The sequence below is a fragment of the Triplophysa dalaica genome, chromosome 18, assembly GCF_015846415.1.
Source record: "Triplophysa dalaica isolate WHDGS20190420 chromosome 18, ASM1584641v1, whole genome shotgun sequence".
NCBI lineage: Eukaryota > Metazoa > Chordata > Actinopteri > Cypriniformes > Nemacheilidae > Triplophysa > Triplophysa dalaica.
This window is the reverse complement of record NC_079559.1, coordinates 19208129-19229210: the sequence shown is the minus strand read 5'-3', so window position 1 is coordinate 19229210 and position 21082 is coordinate 19208129. Positions and strand designations below refer to the sequence as shown.

At 40.1% G+C, this 21082-nt stretch overlaps 4 protein-coding genes across 4 annotated transcripts; 2 read left to right on the top strand and 2 right to left on the bottom strand.

Moving 5' to 3' along the window:
* Nucleotides 1-3043: 3043 nt before the first annotated feature.
* On the bottom strand, nt 3044-5744 carry LOC130407148 (zinc finger protein 658B-like). The gene is given in 4 exon segments (XM_056729845.1): nt 3044-3598; nt 3601-3663; nt 3666-4769; nt 5647-5744. Coding segments are annotated over 3 exon segments (1626 nt in total). The 5' UTR covers nt 4768-4769; nt 5647-5744; the 3' UTR covers nt 3044-3137.
* LOC130406910 (DNA-directed RNA polymerase III subunit RPC4-like) lies at nt 5080-11460 on the top strand. Its single transcript, XM_056729490.1, has 6 exons — nt 5080-5096; nt 5711-5780; nt 9967-10126; nt 10303-10553; nt 10631-10783; nt 11344-11460. The coding sequence occupies exons 1-6, from the start codon at nt 5080-5082 to the stop codon at nt 11458-11460; spliced, it is 768 nt and encodes a 255-aa protein (XP_056585468.1).
* A 1413-nt stretch (nt 11461-12873) lies between these two features.
* On the bottom strand, nt 12874-14424 carry LOC130407150 (gastrula zinc finger protein XlCGF49.1-like; the record flags this gene model as incomplete). The annotated part of the gene is given in 3 exon segments (XM_056729847.1): nt 12874-12898; nt 12900-13527; nt 14380-14424. Coding segments are annotated over 2 exon segments (651 nt in total), but the record flags the coding sequence as incomplete, so codon positions are not given.
* Nucleotides 14425-16032: 1608 nt separating this feature from the next.
* LOC130407153 (DNA-directed RNA polymerase III subunit RPC4-like) lies at nt 16033-17671 on the top strand. Its single transcript, XM_056729849.1, has 2 exons — nt 16033-16984; nt 17062-17671. The coding sequence occupies exons 1-2, from the start codon at nt 16781-16783 to the stop codon at nt 17260-17262; spliced, it is 405 nt and encodes a 134-aa protein (XP_056585827.1). The 5' UTR covers nt 16033-16780; the 3' UTR covers nt 17263-17671.
* Nucleotides 17672-21082: the final 3411 nt, after the last annotated feature.

The following is a 21082-nucleotide window of genomic DNA, read 5'->3' as shown; positions in this document are numbered from 1 at the left end:
GATTAAACGGAAAACAGGATAATATCATTATTGTACTTTTGTCCGCCATGACCGTGTCATGAAAGTTTGATATATTGTGACATCCTAATTAAAAAACACTGTAGAAAGATTCAATGTAGGGAAGGAAGGAGGCGGGAACCGGCAAACATTTAAACATTTAATAACAGAAATTATAACAGCCGGCGGCCCCTCACGGACGACCGCCAGCGAAATAACAAATACAAATATAGACACAAGTTTGGGCCCGGTCCTCTCTCTTTGACGGTCCGGTCGCTCGTTCCTTTTATATGCTCCCAATCTCCTACGTGATTCGAGCCCGTTGTATGCACAGCTCGCGCTCATTCACAATTACTCACCGGACTCGAACCACGGTCTCGCCCCGCCTACTCTACTACATACCTCCATCACCCCTCACAGGCCGGGGGTACCCCGCGACTGTGCAAGCTCCCTCCCTCGGGGGGGGGACATGCAGCGACGAGACGAGACAACGGAGACGGGAGCCCTCGGAGCGATATAAAAAATTATAGTCCAGTTCCCTGACTTGCTGCAGCTCGGTCCTCAATCAGCCGGGGTACTCTCCTTCGCGGTGCCATGCGGTGGCCCTGGGGCTTCGGTGGACGGCTCGACTGTCCGCCCCCTGGCGGTCAGCGGTGGCTCCTCCTTTATCTGGAAGTCGGGGCGGGTTCCCCGTCCCCTGCTCCTCCCCCTTGGGCGGACGGACGCAGGCTCCGGCCTCTGGCAGGAGGTGGCCACACCCGGCACTTCCGCCCCCTGCTCCTCCCCCTCGGGGGACGGACGCAGGCTCCGGCCTCTGGCGGACAGCGGCAACTCCCCCGCTCCCGCTTGGACGAAAGCCACCCCACCTCGACCCAGGGGCGCGGCAGCAAAGATCGCCGTTCCACCAAAGGTTTGACGGTGGCCGCACTGTGCACTTCCGTTTCCCCAGAACCACTGCTTCGGGCAGCAACGAACTCTCCGGCACCGCGAGGCCACTCGGCGACGAGGACTCTCCTACAGCATGTCTCTCCTTCCTCCCGGGTTTCGGCACCAATGTAGAAAGATTCAATGTAGGGAAGGAGGCGGGAACCGGCAAACATTTAAACATTTAATAACAGAAATAATAACAGCCGGCGGCCCCTCACGGACGACCGCCGGCGAAGTAACATAAATACAAATATAGACACAAGTTCGGGACCGGTCCTCTCTCTTCGACGGTCCAGTCGCTCGTTTCTTTTATATGCTCCAAATCTTCTACGTGATTCGAGCGTGATTTGGTGTGCGCACAGCTGGCGCTCATTCACAATTACTCACCGTACTCGAACCACGGTCTCGCCCCGCCTACTCTACTACAAACACGTAGACAGAATATCTCAGATTATAACTTGCAAATTGAAGGCTGCACCGTTACTCCAACAACTACAGTTAAAGACCTAGACGTTATATTAGATGGTAATCTGACCTTTAAAAATCAGATCTCAAATATCACAAATCAGACTTCTTCCACCTTGGAAATGTTACCAAATTACAAAATATTGTATGTGTTGCTGACTCAGAAAAGCTTATTCATGCATTTGTGACCTCATGACTTGACTATTGTAATGCTCTACTTAGTGGTTGTCCTGTATCATCAATAAACAAACTACAGTTCGTTCAGAAGGCAGCTGCCAGAGTTCTTACCAGGTCAAGAAAATACAATCACAAAACCCCAGTTTTATCATCGCTTCACTGGCTTCCCATTAGAAATCATATTGATTAAAGTTATTTAAATGACTTGTAAAGCCTTAAACGGTTTAGTCCCTACATACTTAACAGAGCTTCTATCACATTACGACCCATAACGCTCTCCAAGATCTCAACACTCAGGACTTTTGATAACACCTAGAATAACTAAATCATCCAAAGGGGGTCGAGCTTTCTCATACGTAGGCTGTGATGCATAAATAAACTTTGAGCAGCACTGGCAGACTAAAAACACTGCTGAGATCTGAGACTAGCTTCTTATTTGAAACTCTTTCCACACTGATAGCATGCTTATGGTTCAATTTCACCGTGAGATTTCATCTATGACTGAATCCTAAATTTACATGTCAAACTCTTTCCACATCAAATGCATGTGAAGGGTATCCGGAGTGAATTCTCATTTGCTGCTGAAGATTTCCACACTGATGACATGCAAATGGTTTCTCCCGAGTGTGAAGTCTCATGTGCACCTTGAGGTAACATTTGGTTGTGAAACTTTTCACACACTGTTTGCATGTTTGAGCTTTCTCTCTGGTGTGAATGATCATGTATGTCTGAAGGCTACCACCTACAGTGGACAGCCAAAATAAAGGAACGGACAAAAGACCAAGCTTAGTTGATCTGAGGTACCGGGCAGGAGAGTAGGATTAGAATAGGTCAGACAGATATGGAGGCGCAAGACCTTTTAATGCCTAAAATGTTAGAAGTTATATCTTCAATCGATTATTTGATCCCCCAGGTAGCCAGTGAAGATCATGTAGTATAGGAGTAATGGGAGCAGAACCACTGGTGGAGGTGAGAACTCTTGCTGCTGAGGTTTGAACATACTGTAACCTTGCTACGAGTTTTCTAGGCAGACAAAGAAATAGAGCATTGCAATCATCAATATTTCAGTTTTTTATTACAAAATGATTGATATCCCTGAAGCATGCAATAAGTGAGTCAGAGCTGGTGGTGAAGTAGATTTGAATGTCATCAGCATAGCAATGGAATTGAAGTCCATGCATGCATATGATGTAGAGAAATATAAATTATAAACATAAGTGGACCCAGAACAGCACCTTGAGGAACACCCTGTAAAACCAGCGCAGTGGCAGATTTAATGAAGAAGAAGCGCAGTTTCAGTGCTATGTGATGAGCGAAATTCTGACTGTAAATATTCAAAGAGGCCATTAGCATTTAAGTAAAATCTCAATTGTGAAGCCCCACTTTTCAAGAATCTTACTTAAGAATGGTCAATTTGAGATTTGCCTGTTATTGTTCATATTTAGATGATCAAGGATTTTTAAGAATGGGGGACACTGCAGCCATTTTTAATTCTGCATGTGAGTTCTCATGTGTCTATGACTTGTATTGTTAAATCTCTTTCCACACTAATCGAATCCGTAAGGTTTCACTCAGGTGTGTGTTCTCATGTGTGACTGAAGGTTTCCTGTTTGTGTAAAACTCTTTCCACACTGTAGGCATGCGTGAGGTTTCTCCCCAGTGTGAATTCTCGTGTGTCTCTTAAGGTGACTCATAGTTGAAAAAGTCTTTCCACACTGTAGACATGCCTGAGGTTTCTCTCCGGTGTGAATTCTTGTGTGAATCTTAAGGCTTTGTGTTTGGGTAAAAGTCTTTCCACACTGTAGACATGCGTGAGGTTTCTCTCCGGTGTGAATTCTCATGTGCAGCTTAAGGTAACTCGTAGTTGTAAAAGTCTTTCCACACAGAAGACATGCGTGAGGTTTCTTTCCGGTGTGAATTCTCATGTGTGTTTTAAGGTTACCTGTTTGTGTAAAAGTCTTTCCACACAGAAGACATGCGTGAGGTTTCTCTCCAGTGTGAATTCTCATGTGAATCTTAAGGTTTCTGTTTGTGTAAAAGTCTTTCCACACTGTTGACATGCGTGAGGTTTCTCTCCGGTGTGAATTCTCATGTGTGTTTAAGGCTACTTGTTTGTGTAAAACTCTTTCCAGACAGAAGACATGCGTGAGGTTTCTCTCCGGTGTGAATTCTCATGTGGAGCTTAAGGTAACTCGTAGTTGTAAAAGTCTTTCCACACTGTAGACATGCGTGAGGTTTCTCTCCAGTGTGAATTCTCATGTGTGTTTTAAGGTTACTTGTTTGTATAAAAGTCTTTCCACACTGAAGACATGCATGAGGTCTCTCTCCGGAATGAATTCTCAAGTGTGTCTTAAGTTTTCCTGTATGTGAAAAAGTCTTTCCACACTGTAGGCATGCGTGAGGTTTCTCTCCAGTGTGAATTCTCATGTGAATCTTAAGGTGTTCTGATTGTCTAAAAGTCTTTTCACACTGTTGACATGCGTGAGGTTTCTCTCCAGTGTGAGTTCTCATGTGTGTATTAAGGTTACTTGTTTGTGTAAAAGTCTTTCCACACAGAAGACATGCGTGAGGTTTCTCTCCGGTGTGAGTACTCATGTGTGTATAAAGGCTACTTGTTTGTGTAAAAGTCTTTCCACACTGTTGACATGCGTGAGGTTTCTCTCCGGTGTGAATTCTCATGTGTGTTTTAAGGCTACTTGTTTGTGTAAAAGTCTTTCCACACAGAAGACATGCGTGAGGTTTCTCTCCGGTGTGAATTCTCATGTGTGTATTAAGGCTACTTGTTTGTGTAAAAGTCTTTCCACACTGTAGGCATGCGGGAGGTTTCTCTCCGGTGTGAATTCTCATGTGTGTTTTAAGGCTACTTGTTTGTGTAAAAGTCTTTCCACACAGAAGACATGCGTGAGGTTTCTCTCCGGTGTGAATTCTCATGTGTGTATTAAGGCTACTTGTTTGTCTAAAAGTCTTTCCACACTGTAGACATGCGTGAGGTTTCTCTCCAGTGTGAATTCTCATGTGTAGCTTAAGGTGACTTGTTTTTCTAAAACTCTTTCCACACTGTAGACATGTGTGAGGTTTCTCTCCGGTGTGAATTCTCATGTGTAGCTTTTTGTTGCCTATTCTCAGAGCTCCTTCCAGATCATAATGTTTTTCTTCAGCATCTTTTAAATCCTTGTGACTGTCCTTATTCACTTCCATCATATCTGAAATTAACAAAACTATACGTAAAACTCATTTTTACAATTGTACGAAAAAACACCACAAGTTGTATGCGTACGTGTGATTTGCTAATCCTGTCTGCGTTTGCATTCGCATTTATAATACGTCCGCCCATTGACATGACGCTAGGCTGTGGGTGGGACAACCGTTCTGGACTTTGACAGAATGCCCTACTAGTAAATTGTTAAAAAAAAATGTGCAAGCCAGAGAGGAAATGCATGTTCACTATATTCATTTCTGTATTACCAATGTTTCAGTGGTTTCGAGAATGTATGAAGTATAAATCAGGGCTCAATGATAAAGATTTTCAGGTACAAAATTAAAAGTCATCCGATGTGAAATAACACTGTATAATCTTCACTCTATAAATTGAATATAGATCAATCCATATTAGAGTTACACCAGTCAAGAGCATCCAGTGATGATTTTCTTTGTATTTTGTTGTTTTATTAACATTAAAAACATGATGTGATTTAATAAGATTCTGTCACTTTAAAAGAACGAATTACAGTACAGCAGAAACTGTGCAGCAAAAAAATTTGCGGGTAAAAGAATGTGTGACAATTAAAACCAACAGACTGCGTCTCATGTTGTCAAGTAGAGAACGTATTCATGTTATTTTTCACCATGACTATTAAAAAGTAACAGACTGATGAAAATGTGGAACAAAAGGTCAAAATGTTGTGCTGCACAACTTAAAGCAGGATGGGTGGTCTGGTCACTCTACTGCTACATGATTAATGCAATTCTACTGAATCTTTACCAGATTATATACTATACAAAGTTACGATCATTTATTACACACAATTCATTAAACTAGATTCTATCTAGAAACAATTAAAATTAAAAACAGAAACCAACCTCTGTGTTCTTCAGACCCCTCAGTTTCTGTTCTCTGTAGTTCTGGATCTCTTGTGTTCTCAAGCTTCTCTTCCAGTGACTCCAACAACAGTGTGAAGATTTCAGTTCTCACACCTGAAGTGATTCTTCTGCTTGTTGGTTTCTGGTATTTATTGGTGGATTGATGTAGGAGGAGCTTCTCTGAAGGTGTCAATCACTGTTTGTGTGAACTGGAGATGTTAGAGACATTGCCAGTAACTCAAATCTGCATTATTTAACATCTCTAAAAAACAATTGACCAAGGTGCTATACTAGTATTCTTTAGAGTGCTCATCTCTCATTTTAAACTGTATGTGGGGGTGTGAATCTTTAGGTAGACAATTATAAATCTTTACTTCTCTGCACACTCAATGAGTAGGTATTCAATTTCAGTAGGAACGTACTCAACTGGCTAAATGGGCTTGTACTGTTTTCCGTGAATGAGTGTAGTATTAAAGCGATCAGCATTTGTCCCCCATAATGATGATCTTCTTTTCTTTTATAATGGCGGGGAGCAAATTACGTTTGTGGTGCATATCCGCCACCTACTGTACTGGAGTGTACATAGGCCAAAGATTCGATGACTATTCCAAGCATTTGCAACATGTTTGTAATGCCTTCACAAAGGCAGCTGCTCGGAGATCTTGTCTTAGAATAGCACTACTTATATTGTCAAGGAATATAAGTATTATTGCTTATAAATTAAGTGCACCCTATAAACTACCCTTGAACCTCATATAACACTTGTAAGTCTTATTATTTTGGAGACCTCCCTTTAAATGATAATTGTAACACACATTTGATTTACAACACGACAGTTTTGAACACGACAGTTATCAGCTGTTCCTTAAATAGAATTTATTTCTAAAAAGTTCAAATCAAATGTGTGCAAAAGGCTAAAAAAAACTTCATTTTAGTTTTGTTCCTTTCAGATATGATGGAAGTGAATAAGGACAGTCAAGAATAAGGAAAAGATGCCAATGAGAAACATCATCAGTATGTACAAAAGTCCCCAAATGTTTCAAAGAAAGGAACTCTGAGAACAGGAGACAAAAAGCGTGGAAAGAGTTCCCCAAAAGCCAGACACATGAGAACTTGCAGTGGTGAGAAGCCTTACACGTGTCATCTGTGCGGGTAAAGTTTTACCTTTCAATGAAATCTTAAGACACACATAGTAATTCACAGGAGAAAATTTGCCATGCCTAGAGTGTAATATTTTTTGTTATCAGTACAAATTAGAATTCACACTGGAGATAAAACATAAACATGCCATCAGTGTGGAAAGAGTTTCAGATGAGAAGCTAAACAAAAGATTTGGTAACATTTGCTGTTTGAGTGTCCATCACTAATCTGTTTGAGTAGATGCAAACTTTGGAATTTTGCCGGAAAACATATACCACCCATAGTTTGAAAATACTCCTTTCAACATGCTATGATTTGGGACGTAATAATTATAATTTTGAAAACTATTTAGGACAGATGTGGCCCATCCCTGTATTTACCATAATATTAAAAAAATTGCTTGCATTAGGTTGCCTAGCAAGTTTAAAGGTAACAGCATCACAAAATGTCATGTTTTCATGCTATCTGAACGTAATTCGAGGTGGTATTTTTATAAATTTTATATAAAGAAATCTTTGAGTGATCTGTAGATTTAAAACAATGAAGGTTATTTGTGAAAGTCCGCAGTCTTTCTTAAGACTTTCTGAAGAAAATTGTAAGTGCCACAGAATGAATTTATTTTTACAGTAGCAATATTTAATAAATATACCAAGTTACTTTAATGCACAAAAATCATAATAAACTCTGAATAACTTTTGCACTTCAAGCAAACCCTAAACAACAACCATGATTTTAACTATAGTCTTAGAATAATATTTGTATTAAAATCATAGATCATTTTCCTAAAGGGATGACCTTAATATGTTCATATTGTTGTTTATGTTAAAATCTTTCATCATCGAATTTTATAATGAATCCTCCAGATATGCCCACTTAATCAGTGGCGGTTCTACATTGAATCACTCCCCGGGCGAGATCCGCTCTGGGTGCCCCCCCATCTACTCCCACCCATCCGAGAGAAAAAAAGCCATGTTTTACCATAACTATATAAGTGTAAGACGAACCTTATATTTCTCAATTGCACAAATCCTTCAACAGAACATTTTAAAAACACAATTCTGCACAAATCAGTATAAGTTATCAGAACTTAAATATACTCTATGTACATAAATGTTGCAACATATGTACATGATGTACATATGTATCATGATGTAACACGACCAGAGAACAACAACATTAAAATATTAAGAATAATATACAAATAAAATATAGAAAAAATATTCTAAATAGCACAAATCCTTCATCACACAAAAGCAAATCTAATTATTACACTATTGCACTAAGAACAGAAAACACAAACTAAAACCTGACCTTTCTGGCCTTCCTTAATGCAAAATCATCAATAATGTCATCATACGAAATCTGCCCCCTATTGAGTTATTGATACTGATGATAGGAAGGCCAGTGAGCTGTTCTTGAGACATGGTTGACCTCAGGTATGACTTGATCAACTTTTGAAAAGCTCCTCTCTGCTTGAGCCACAGTGACTGGCAGAGTAAGTGTAATCCTGAGAGCAGTCCAAAAGTTGGGGTAGATCTCTGATAGATCCTTATCATGCATAAAAGTGATAAAATTCAAGGAGGCTGATGGTTTTTGATGGCTGACCAGTGACAGAGGATTCTCCAAAATACTTTAGAAGTGCCCATGAATTTGCAATTGAAATTGACATCAAAAGACAGTAGGCTACAGTATAACTCTTATGAATTGCAAATTTAAATAAACATGCCCTTACATGCCAAATGTCTGTCATGACTCATTAGACGCTTTATTAATCTAATCTAAGGGAGGAACAATTAGCTCCTTGGTTACTGCCTCAAATTATATTCTTTGTCACGCAACAGAGTTATAGCAAATGTTTGCCTTTGAACACATCCAGACATATGTTAATTTCGTTGGCTAATTACAGGGCCCAACATTAACCCCAATGATGGAAATAAATAATAACTTTACTTGTAACAGTTTTGTTGCAAAGCACAATCTTATGGTGAAATTAGATCTCGTGTTTGTTGAGTTAAGACCGAATTATTGTTGTATAAGCATCATAGCAAGAAGGCTAACAAACGTAAGAGTTAACGTTACCACCCATTAACATTAGCCCTTCATTGATGATGGATAACGTCACCGTAATCATACAGAGAGAACGTAGTTACATACCTTTATCTTTTGCTCCTTTCTCCGCTTCTACTTTGATTTTTTCTTATATTGGGCACCTGACGGCTTAAACCTTTTTCTCTCCATCGCTTTCATGTTTATCTGGCACTCGACAATCAAGACTAAACCACTTCACCTCCACATAATCGTTTTGGATTAACTTTTTTTATTAGCCATTTCACACACAATGCAGAAAAAAAACGTGGAAAAATAGGCCTGTGCTTTAAAATTATGAATGAAATGTGCGTTATTTAGAAGAAAGTCAAGGTGTGACTGATTTTAGCCCACTAAATGGGCCCCCCTCCTTGTCCGCTCCATTTGGGAGAGGTGAACTGTCCATCAGGGGATCAGCCCCTCCCCTTTACAGTTTTCACACAGCTTCTGCGCTTCTCAGCAAGCAGGGGCGGCGATTTGCCAATTCCCCACACAGACAGTTATATTATACATAATAGAAACCTGCTTTGCGGCGCGGATTATTTTTCTTTTTCAAGTGCTTGTGCCGCCCCCCACGTGTCGTGAAAATTTGGCGCCCCGGGCGGCTGCCCGGTTCGCCCGTGCCTAAAACCGCCACTGCACTTAATATGAAATCATCTTTCTGTGGCACATTTCCATTTTAAAGATCCATTGAAATCTCTTTTCCAATATCTTTTCAATCTTCTAATCTTTCAAGTGCAAGAAATAAATAGTCAATGTTACACACATGACCACACACAGGAGCATGGGGAGGAAGATAAAACAATGAAAAATATATGTTTTGTTAATATTTACCAAGAATCAAAATCAGGATTTTGATGTTTGTCTCAAAAGTTTGTTTTATTGGTGACATTAGCCTAACAATGAAACACATCCATTAGTGTTAATAGAGCAGTCAGTCTTCTGCTGATGATCATGAACGTTTTCTTTTGTTTCAGTATAACAGACGCATCAGTGTTAACAGCTGTTATTGTTCAGACTGATAGTTCCTATTTTCACCTTCTTCATTATGCTGATATCTTAATATCTGAAGATCTTTGTTTCTGTGTGTCATAGCTTCTGGATGATGCTCATCTGAGAGGTGAAGTTGGAAGCTGTCCGGTTCAGCTGCCTCTGGCCGTGTCTGGATGGGTCTTCAAAGAGGAGCTTTGTGAAGAGACCGAGAACACCGAAACTGAACCAATGATCACAGACAGCACTGGAGCTGAAGTGAAGGGTAGGTTAGAAAGTGTCATGTGATGTATGAATGATGTATGATATCGTAGGGGTTGACAAAAATCATTGTTCAGAAACGGGTCCCCAAAAATGTAAAATTCCTCTTTATTTAAACAATCCATTGATTTTGATTCCCCGCTCGTTCTAGTTTATTCACTCAAACTCGTCTCTCTCCAGTCAAGCAGGAGCCTTTGGAAGGATCGCAAACGAAAAAGGCGGAGACAATGTTCAGACCACCCCCCCTGCCCGAGCCTGGTTTGCTACTTGATTTACTCGAGGTGTGGAATTACTGCAAAGAGGTGGAGCTTCTCTTCATGCAGCTCCCTGATTCGCTGCCAGGGCAACCACCCACCATTGATGTCAGGCCTTTAAAAACAGAGGTGCAGTCGAGTGATGGACAGACTATGCTGCAGACGACTGAGAACCAGGTCGGTTTCTTTATTATATTAGGGCATTTGATTAAAACAGTACTGCTCTTACTTACCTGTTTTTGTGTTTGTCTTAGGAGGACTCTCAAGACGAGAACAGTTGTTTTCTTAAGGATCTGGAGGAGGGTTTGGTGGGGAAGATGCTTGTAAGAAAGTCAGGCAAAGTGCAGCTTATCATGGGTAACGTAACCCTGGACATGGCCCTGGGAACTCCATGCACCTTTCTGCAGGTAGGTTACACTCACCATCAGTATTTCGTTGAAGGTTTTGCTACTTGACTATCACCTGTAAGAGTTCATACAGAATACAGGATTAAAAGATGAATGCTACATGTTTAGTACTAAAAGGTCTAGTGTGTCATTCTTTTGTAGGACCTATTGAACGATAGACAATATAATATACATACCTATGTGTTCAGAGGTTATAAAGACCCTGCATTATGAAGGGTTATGTTTTTAATATCTTAAAATGAGCTATTTCTATCTACATATGCTGCGGGTCCCCTTACATGGAATCCACCGTGTTGTTTCTACAGTGGCCCTAAACGGACAAACTGCTCTACAGAGCGTGTTTTATAAATACGTTATCTCCTTCAGCATAGAAGCGAAAACGTGACGCCATCTTAGTTTTGGGTCAGCCACCGTAGTGCTTCGAAAGAGAGGGGTGGTGTGAGCCGTTGGTTGCAGTTGGCAACCTAACCACTAGATGGCGCTAAATTTCATACACTGGACCTTTGTAGCTTATACATTTTAATGACTTTTCAACATGTTTTTGCTTGTCTGTTATGTAGGAATTGGTATCAGTCAATACAGATGGCAGAAGAGGAGATATGTCTGTCCTAGGCCACATTAAACACAAGCTGGTTTGTTCACCCGATTTCCAGGCTCTTCTAGAAAACAGAGCTTGAGAATCTGCTGCTGAAACTTCCAATGTTTCTCTATGAAGAAACAGCTTCATACTCCGAACAGTGGGAGAAAATGTCCCCGTGCCTAGTCACATAAAAATGATTTATGCTCTTATTTATATAAGAGTTTACAGGTCATGTGGTATCCAACAGGGCTTTATGTGAGACACTCATGTATGTACATATTGAAGGCTAGTATAAATAAGTTTGTAAAAAAATAGGTTTGAAGTGTAAAATATTCAGTTAATAAAAAGTACCTCAATTGATTTTTTTCTTTGGTTTTGTCCATAATTCATGCCTATTTAATTTAATGCATAATCAATTGGCATTTCCAGTCAAGTTTCTCCATTCAGAAATTCATGAATATCATTCCCTACACTGTAAATTGTATTCACACGTGCACTAAAAACGGAGCACATTGTGTCTGGTTTGATGTCAATGACACAAAACATCACTGTTTCTTGCACTGTAAATGAACATAACGTTGTTATGTAGAAAATGCATATAAACAGAGCACTTACATATTTAAAGTACTTTGGTTACAAAACTGGTAGTTTGTTACAGATGTTATAGTTGTTTGACAGTTTTCACCTCATAAGCAGCTCAAAGAATTTTTGGGGGTTAAAATTTTAAACATTAAGCTAAGCACCATCATTTAAATCTTCAGTCGTAAGTAATAGCTCACCCAAAAGTTACAATTCTGTCAACATTTACTCTCAATCTTGTCATTGAATTTCAATATTTTCTGCAGAACACAGAAGACGATATTTTTAAGAACGTTGTTATCCGGCACACATTCACTTGCATTGGTTTAGTGTATATACAATAGAAGCGAAAGGGCACCAGCACTGCCCTCTTACCAACTTTCTTAAAAATATCTTCTTTTGTGTTTTCCAGAAGAAAAAGTCACACAAATGACAAGGGCATTATGACGGAATTTTAATTTTGCGGTGAAAGATGAAATTCGATAGATTCCACATAAGATGCAGATAATAAATGGGGAATTCAAAATGAATTTGATTAGTCTACTGCTTTTTAAAAACTGATTAAACGGAATACAGGATAATATCATTATTGTACTTTTGTCCGCCATGACCGTGTCATGAAAGTTTGATATATTGTGACATCCTAATAAAAAAACACTGTAGAAAGATTCAATGTAGGGAAGGAAGGAGGCGGGAACCGGCAAACATTTAAACATTTAATAACAGAAATTTTAACAGCCAGCGGCCCCTCACGGACGACCGCCGGCGAAATAACAAATACAAATATAGACACAAGTTTTGGCCCGGTCCTCTCTCTTCCACGGTCCGGTCGCTCGTTCCTTTTATATGCTCCCTATCTCCTACGTGATTCGAGCCCGGTGTGTGCACAGCTGGCGCTCATTCAGGTTTCCTGTTTGTGTAAAACTCTTTCCACACTGTAGGCATGCGTGAGGTTTCTCCCCAGTGTGAGTTCTCGTGTGTCTCTTAAGGTGACTCATAGTTGAAAAAGTCTTTCCACACTGAAGACATGTGTGAGGTTTCTCTCCGGTGTGAGTTCTCATGTGAATCTTAAGGCTTCCTGTATGTGTAAAAGTCTTTCCACATTGTAGGCATGCGTGAGGTTTCTCTCCAGTGTGAATTCTCATGTGAATCTTAAGGTGTTCTGTTTGTGTAAAAGTCTTTCCACACTGTTGACATGCGCAAGGCTTCTTTCCGGTGTGAATTCTCATGTGTGTTTTAAGGTTACCTGTTTGTGTAAAAGTCTTTCCACACAGAAGACATGCGTGAGGTTTCTCTCCAGTGTGAATTCTCATGTGAATCTTAAGGTTTTCTGTTTGTGTAAAAGTCTTTCCACACTGTTGACATGCGTGAGGTTTCTCTCCGGTGTGAATTCTCATGTGTAGCTTAAGATGACTTGTTTTTGTAAAACTCTTTCCACACAGAAGACATGCGTGAGGTTTCTCTCCAGTGTGAGTTCTCATGTGTTGCCTTTTGTCGCCTATTCTCAGAGCTCCTTCCAGATCATAATGTTTTTCTTCAGCATCTTTTAAATCCTCGTGACTGTCCTTATTCACTTCCATCATATCTGAAATTAACAAAACTATACGTAAAACTCATTTTTACAATTGTACGAAAAAACACCACAAGTTGTATGCGTACGTGTGATTTGCTAATCCTGTCTGCGTTTGCATTCGCATTTATAATATGTCCGCCCATTGACATGGCGCTAGGCTGTGGGTGGGACAACCACTCTGGACTTTGACAGAATGCCCTACTAGTAAATTGTTAAAAAAAAATGTGCAAGCCAGAGAGGAAATGCATGTTCACTATATTCATTTCTGTATTACCGATGTTTCAGTGGTTTCGAGAATGAATGAAGTATAAATCAGGGCTCAATGTTAAAGATTTTCAGGTACAAAATTAAAAGTCATCCGATGTGAAATAACGCTGTATAATCTTCACTCTATAAATTGAATATAGATCAATCCATATTAGAGTTACACCAGTCAAGAGCATCCAGTGATGATTTTCTTTGTATTTTGTTGTTTTATTAACATTAAAAACATGATGTGATTTAATAAGATTCTGTCACTTTAAAAGAACGAATTACAGTACAGCAGAAACTGTGCTGCAAAAAAATTGGCGGGTAAAAGAATGTGTGACAATTAAAACCAACAGACTGCATCTCATGTTATTTTTCACCATGACTATTAAAAAGTAACAGACTGATGAAAATGTGGAACAAAAGGTCAAAATGTTGTGCTGCACAACTTAAAGCAGGATGGGTGGTCTGGTCACTCTACTGCTACATGATTAATGCAATTCTACTGAATCTTTACCAGATTATATACTATACAAAGTTACGATCATTTATTACACACAATTCATTAAACTAGATTCTATCTAGAAACAATTCAAATTAAAAACAGAAACCAACCTCTGTGTTCTTCAGACCCCTCAGTTTGTGTTCTCTGTAGTTCTGGATCTCTTGTGTTCTCAAGCTTCTCTTCCAGTGACTCCAACAACAGTGTGAAGATTTCAGTTCTCACACCTGAAGTGATTCTTCTGCTTGTTGGTTTCTGGTATTTATTGGTGGATTGATGTAGGAGGAGCTTCTCTGAAGGTGTCAATCACTGTTTGTGTGAACTGGAGATGTTAGAGACATTGCCAGTAACTCAAATCTGCATTATTTAACATCTCTAAAAAACAATTGACCAAGGTGCTATACTAGTATTCTTTAGAGTGCTCATTTCTCATTTTAAACTGTATGTGGGGGTGTGAATCTTTAGGTAGACAATTATAAATCTTTACTTCTCTGCACACTCAATGAGTAGGTACTCAATTTCAGTAGGAACGTACTCAACTGGCTAAATGTGTGCAAAAGGCTAAAAAAAAACTTCATTTTAGTTTTGTTCCTTTCAGATATGATGGAAGTGAATAAGGACAGTCAAGAATAAGGAAAAGATGCCAATGAGAAACATCATCAGTATGTACAAAAGTCCCCAAATGTTTCAAAGAAAGGAACTCTGAGAACAGGAGACAAAAAGCGTGGAAAGAGTTCCTCAAAAGCCAGACACATGAGAACTCGCTGTGGTGAGAAGCCTTACACGTGTCATCTGTGCGGGAAAAGTTTTACCTTTCAATGAAATCTTAAGACACACATAATAATTCACAGGAGAAAATTTGCCATGCCTAGAGTGTAATATTTTTTGTTATCAGTACAAATTAGAATTCACACTGGAGATAAAACATAAACATGCCATCAGTGTGGAAAGAGTTTCAGATGAGAAGCTAAACAAAAGATTTGGTAACATTTGCTGTTTGAGTGTCCATCACTAATCTGTTTGAGTAGATGCAAACTTTGGAATTTTGCCGGAAAACATATACCACCCATAGTTTGAAAATACTCCTTTCAACATGCTATGATTTGGAACGTAATAATTATAATTTTGAAAACTATTTAGGACAGATGTGGCCCATCCCTGTATTTACCATAATATTAAAAAAATTGCTTGCATTAGGTTGCCTAGCAAGTTTAAAGGTAACAGCATCACAAAATGTCATGTTTTCATGCTATCTGAACGTAATTCGAGGTGGTATTTTTATAAATTTTATATAAAGAAATCTTTGAGTGATCTGTAGATTTAAAACAATGAAGGTTATTTGTGAAAGTCCGCAGTCTTTCTTAAGACTTTCTGAAGAAAATTGTAAGTGCCACTGAATGAATTTATTTTTACAGTAGCAATATTTAATAAATATACCAAGTTACTTTAATGCACAAAAATCATAATAAACTCTGAATAACTTTTGCACTTCAAGCAAACCCTAAACAACAACCATGATTTTAACTATAGTCTTAGAATAATATTTGTATTAAAATCATAGATCATTTTCCTAAAGGGATGACCTTATTATGTTCATATTGTTGTTTATGTTAAAATCTTTCATCATCGAATTTTATAATGAATCCTCCAGATATGCCCACTTAATATGAAATCATCTTACTGTGGCACATTTCCATTTTAAAGATCCATTGAAATCTCTTTTCCAATATCTTTTCAATCTTCTAATCTTTAAAGTTCAAGAAATAGTCAATGTTACACACATGACCACACACAGGAGCATGGTGAGGAAGATAAAACAATGAAAAGATAAAAATGGTAAAAATATAACAAAAAATATATGTTTTGTTAATATTTACCAAGAATCAAAATCTGGATTTTGATGTTTGTCTCAAAAGTTTGTTTTATTAGTGACATTAGCCTAACAGTGAAAACACATCCATTAGTGTTAATAGAGCTTCTGCTGATGATCATGAACGTTTTCTTTTGTTTCAGTATAACAGACACATCAGTGTTAACAGCTGTTATTGTTCAGACTGATAGTTCCTATTTTCACCTTCTTCATTATGCTGATATCTTAATATCTGAAGATCTTTGTTTCTGTGTGTCATAGCTTCTGGATGATGCTCATCTGAGAGGTGAAGTTGGAAGCTGTCCGGTTCAGCTGCCTCTTGCCGTGTCTGGATGGGTCTTCAAAGAACAGCTTTGTGAAGAGACCGAGAACACCGAAACTGAACCAATGATCACAGACAGCACTGGAGCTGAAGTGAAGGGTAGGTTAGAAAGTGTCATGTGATGTATGAATGATGTATGATATCGTAGGGGTTGACAAAAATCATTGTTCAGAAACGGGTCCCCAAAAATGTAAAATTCCTCTTTATTTAAACAATCCATTGATTTTGATTCCCCGCTCGTTCTAGTTTATTCACTCAAACTCGTCTCTCTCCAGTCAAGCAGGAGCCTTTGCAAGGATTGCAAACGAAAAAGGCGGAGACTATGTTCAGACCACCCCCCCTGCCCGAGCCTGGTTTGCTACCTGATTTACTCGAGGTGTGGAATTACTGCAAAGAGGTGGAGCTTCTCTTCATGCAGCTCCCTGATTCGCTGCCAGGGCAACCACCCACCATTGATGTCAGGCCTTTAAAAACAGAGGTGCAGTCGAGTGATGGACAGACTATGCTGCAGACGACTGAGAACCAGGTCGGTTTCTTTATTATATTAGGGCATTTGATTAAAACAGTACTGCTCTTACTTACCTGTTTTTATGTTTGTCTTAGGAGGACTCTCAAGACGAGAACAGTTGTTTTCTTAAGGATCTGCAGGAGGGTTTGGTGGGGAAGATGCTTGTAAGAAAGTCAGGCAAAGTGCAGCTTATCATGGGTAAAGTAACCCTGGACATGGCCCTGGGAACTCCATGCACCTTTCTGCAGGTAGGTTACACTCACCATCAGTATTTCGTTGAAGGTTTTGCTACTTGACTATCATCTGTAAGAGTTCATACAGAATACAGGATTAAAAGATGAATGCTACATGTTTAGTACTAAAAGGTCTAGTGTGTCATTCTTTTGTAGGACCTATTGAACGATAGACAATATAATATACATACCTATGTGTTCAGAGGTTATAAAGACCCTGCATTATGAAGGGTTATGTTTTTATTATCTTAAAATGAGCTATTTCTATCTACATATGCTGCGGGTCCCCTTACATGGAATCCACCGTGTTGTTTCTACAGTGGCCCTAAACGGACAAACTGCTCTACAGAGCGTGTTTTATAAATACGTTATCTCCTTCAGCATAGAAGCGAAAACGTGACGCCATCTTAGTTTTGGGTCAGCCACCGTAGTGCTTCGAAAGAGAGGGGTGGTGTGAGCCGTTGGTTGCAGTTGGCAACCTAACCACTAGATGCCGCTAAATTTCATACACCGGACCTTTGTAGCTTATACATTTTAATGACTTTTCAACATGTGTTTGCTTGTCTGTTATGTAGGAATTGGTATCAGTCAATACAGATGGCAGAAGAGGAGATATGTCTGTCCTAGGCCACATTAAACACAAGCTGGTTTGTTCACCCGATTTCCAGGCTCTTCTAGAAAACAGAGCTTGAGAATCTGCTGCTGAAACTTCCAATGTTTCTCTATAATGAAACAGCTTCATACTCCGAACAGTGGGAGAAAATGTCCCCGTGCCTAGTCACATAAAAATGATTTATGCTCTTATTTATATAAGAGTTTACAGGTCATGTGGTATCCAACAGGGCTTTATGTGAGACACTCATGTATGTACATATTGAAGGCTAGTATAAATAAGTTTGTAAAAAAATAGGTTTGAAGTGTAAAATATTCAGTTAATAAAAAGTGCAATCAATTGATTTTTTTCTTTGGTTTTGTCCATAATTCATGCCTATTTAATTTAATGCATAATCAATTGGCATTTCCAGTCAAGTTTCTCCATTCAGAAATTCATGAATATCATTCCCTACACTGTAAATTGTATTCACACGTGCACTAAAAACGGAGCACATTGTGTCTGGTTTGATGTCAATGACACAAAACATCACTGTTTCTTGCACTGTAAATGAACATAACGTTGTTATGTAGAAAATGCATATAAACAGAGCACTTACATATTTAAAGTACTTTGGTTACAAAACTGGTAGTTTGTTACAGATGTTATAGTTGTTTGACAGTTTTCACCTCATAAGCAGCTCAAAGAATTTTTGGGGGTTAAAATTTTAAACATTAAGCTGAGCACCATCATTTAAATCTTCAGTCGTAAGTAATAGCTCACCCAAAAGTTACAATTCTGTCAACATTTACTCTCAATCTTGTCATTGAATTTCAATATTTTCTGCAGAACACAGAAGACGATATTTTTAAGAACGTTGTTATCCGGCACACATTCACTTGCATTGGTTTAGTGTATATACAATAGAAGCGAATGGGCACCAGCACTGCCCTCTTACCAACTTTCTTAAAAATATCTTCTTTTGTGTTTTCCAGAAGAAAAATCACACAAATGACAAGGGCATTATGACGGAATTTTAATTTTGCGGTGAAAGATGAAATTCGATAGATTCCACATAAGATGCAGATAATAAATGGGGAATTCAAAATGAATTTGATTAGTCTACTGCTTTTTAAAAACTGATTAAACGGAATACAGGATAATATCATTATTGTACTTTTGTCCGCCATGACCGTGTCATGAAAGTTTGATATATTGTGACATCCTAATTAAAAAACACTGTAGAAAGATTCAATGTAGGGAAGGAAGGAGGCGGGAACCGGCAAACATTTAAACATTTAATAACAGAAATGTTAACAGCCAGCGGCCCCTCACGGACGACCGCCGGCGAAATAACAAATACAAATATAGACACAAGTTTTGGCCCGGTCCTCTCTCTTCGACGGTCCGGTCGCTCGTTCCTTTTATATGCTCCCAATCTCCTACGTGATTCAAGCTCAGTGTGCGCACAGCTGGTGCTCATTCACAATTACTCACCGGACTCGAACCACGGTCTCGCCCCGCCTACTCTACTACATACCTCCATCACCCCTCACAGGCCGGGGGTACCCCGCGACTGTGCAAGCTCCCTCCCTCGGGGGGGGGACATGCAGCGACGAGACGAGACAACGGAGACGGGAGCCCTCGGAGCGATATAAAAAATTATAGTCCAGTTCCCTGACTTGCTGCCGCTCGGTCCTCAATCAGCCGGGGTACTCTCCTTCGCGGTGCCATGCGGTGGCCCTGGGGCTTCGGTGGACGGCTCGACTGTCCGCCCCCTGGCGGTCAGCGGTGGCTCCTCCTTTATCTGGAAGTCGGGGCGGGTTCCCCGTCCCCTGCTCCTCCCCCTTGGGCGGACGGACGCAGGCTCCGGCCTCTGGCAGGAGGTGGCCACACCCGGCACTTCCGCCCCCTGCTCCTCCCCCTCGGGGGACGGACGCAGGCTCCGGCCTCTGGCGGACAGCGGCAACTCCCCCGCTCCCGCTTGGACGAAAGCCACCCCACCTCGACCCAGGGGCGCGGCAGCAAAGATCGCCGTTCCACCAAAGGTTTGACGGTGGCCGCACTGTGCACTTCCGTTTCCCCAGAACCACTGCTTCGGGCAGCAACGAACTCTCCGGCACCGCGAGGCCACTCGGCGACGAGGACTCTCCTACAGCATGTCTCTCCTTCCTCCCGGGTTTCGGCACCAATGTAGAAAGATTCAATGTAGGGAAGGAGGCGGGAACCGGCAAACATTTAAACATTTAATAACAGAAATAATAACAGCCGGCGGCCCCTCACGGACGACCGCCGGCGAAGTAACATAAATACAAATATAGACACAAGTTCGGGACCGGTCCTCTCTCTTCGACGGTCCAGTCGCTCGTTCCTTTTATATGCTCCAAATCTTCTACGTGATTCGAGCGTGATTTGGTGTGCGCACAGCTGGCGCTCATTCACAATTACTCACCGTACTCGAACCACGGTCTCGCCCCGCCTACTCTACTACAAACACGTAAACAGAATATCTCAGATTATAACTTGCAAATTGAAAGCTGCACCGTTACTCCAACAACTACAGTTAAAGACCTAGGCGTTATATTAGATGGCAATCTGACCTTTAAAAATCAGATCTCAAATATCACAAATCAGACTTCTTCCACCTTGGAAATGTTACCAAATTACAAAATATTGTATGTGTTGCTGACTCAGAAAAGCTTATTCATGCATTTGTGACCTCATGACTTGACTATTGTAATGCTCTACTTAGTGGTTGTCCTGTATCATCAATAAACAAACTACAGTTCGTTCAGAAGGCAGGTGCCAGAGTTCTTACCAGGTCAAGAAAATACAATCACAAAACCCCAGTTTTATCATCGCTTCACTGGCTTCCCATTAGAAATCATATTGATTAAAGTTATTTAAATGACTTATAAAGCCTTAAACGGTTTAGTCCCTACATAATTAACAGAGCTTCTATCACATTACGACCCATAACGCTCTCCAAGATCTCAACACTCAGGACTTTTGATAACACCGAGTGAATTCTCATTTGCTGCTGCAGATTTCCACACTGATGACATGCAAATGGTTTCTCCCGAGTGTGAAGTCTCATGTGCACCTTGAGGTAACATTTGGTTGTGAGACTTTTCCCACAATGTTTGCATGTTTGAGCTTTCTCTCTGGTGTGAATGATGATGTATGTCTGAAGGCTACCACCTTCAGTGGACAGCCAAAATAAAGGAACGGACAAAAGACCAAGCTTAGTTGATCTGAGGTACCGGGCAGGAGAGTAGGTGTAGAGTAGGT

Excerpts from the sequence above, each read along its gene's own strand:
- LOC130406910 (XM_056729490.1), top strand. Across the intron at positions 10,127-10,302 it reads CACTGGAGCTGAAGTGAAGG|TCAAGCAGGAGCCTTTGGAA; the intron begins GTAGGTTAGAAA and ends GTCTCTCTCCAG. Across the intron at positions 10,554-10,630 it reads TGCAGACGACTGAGAACCAG|GAGGACTCTCAAGACGAGAA; the intron begins GTCGGTTTCTTT and ends TGTTTGTCTTAG.
- LOC130407153 (XM_056729849.1), top strand. The coding sequence starts at position 16,781 with ATGTTCAGACCACCCCCCCTGCCCGAGCCTGGTTTGCTACCTGATTTA. Across the intron at positions 16,985-17,061 it reads TGCAGACGACTGAGAACCAG|GAGGACTCTCAAGACGAGAA; the intron begins GTCGGTTTCTTT and ends TGTTTGTCTTAG.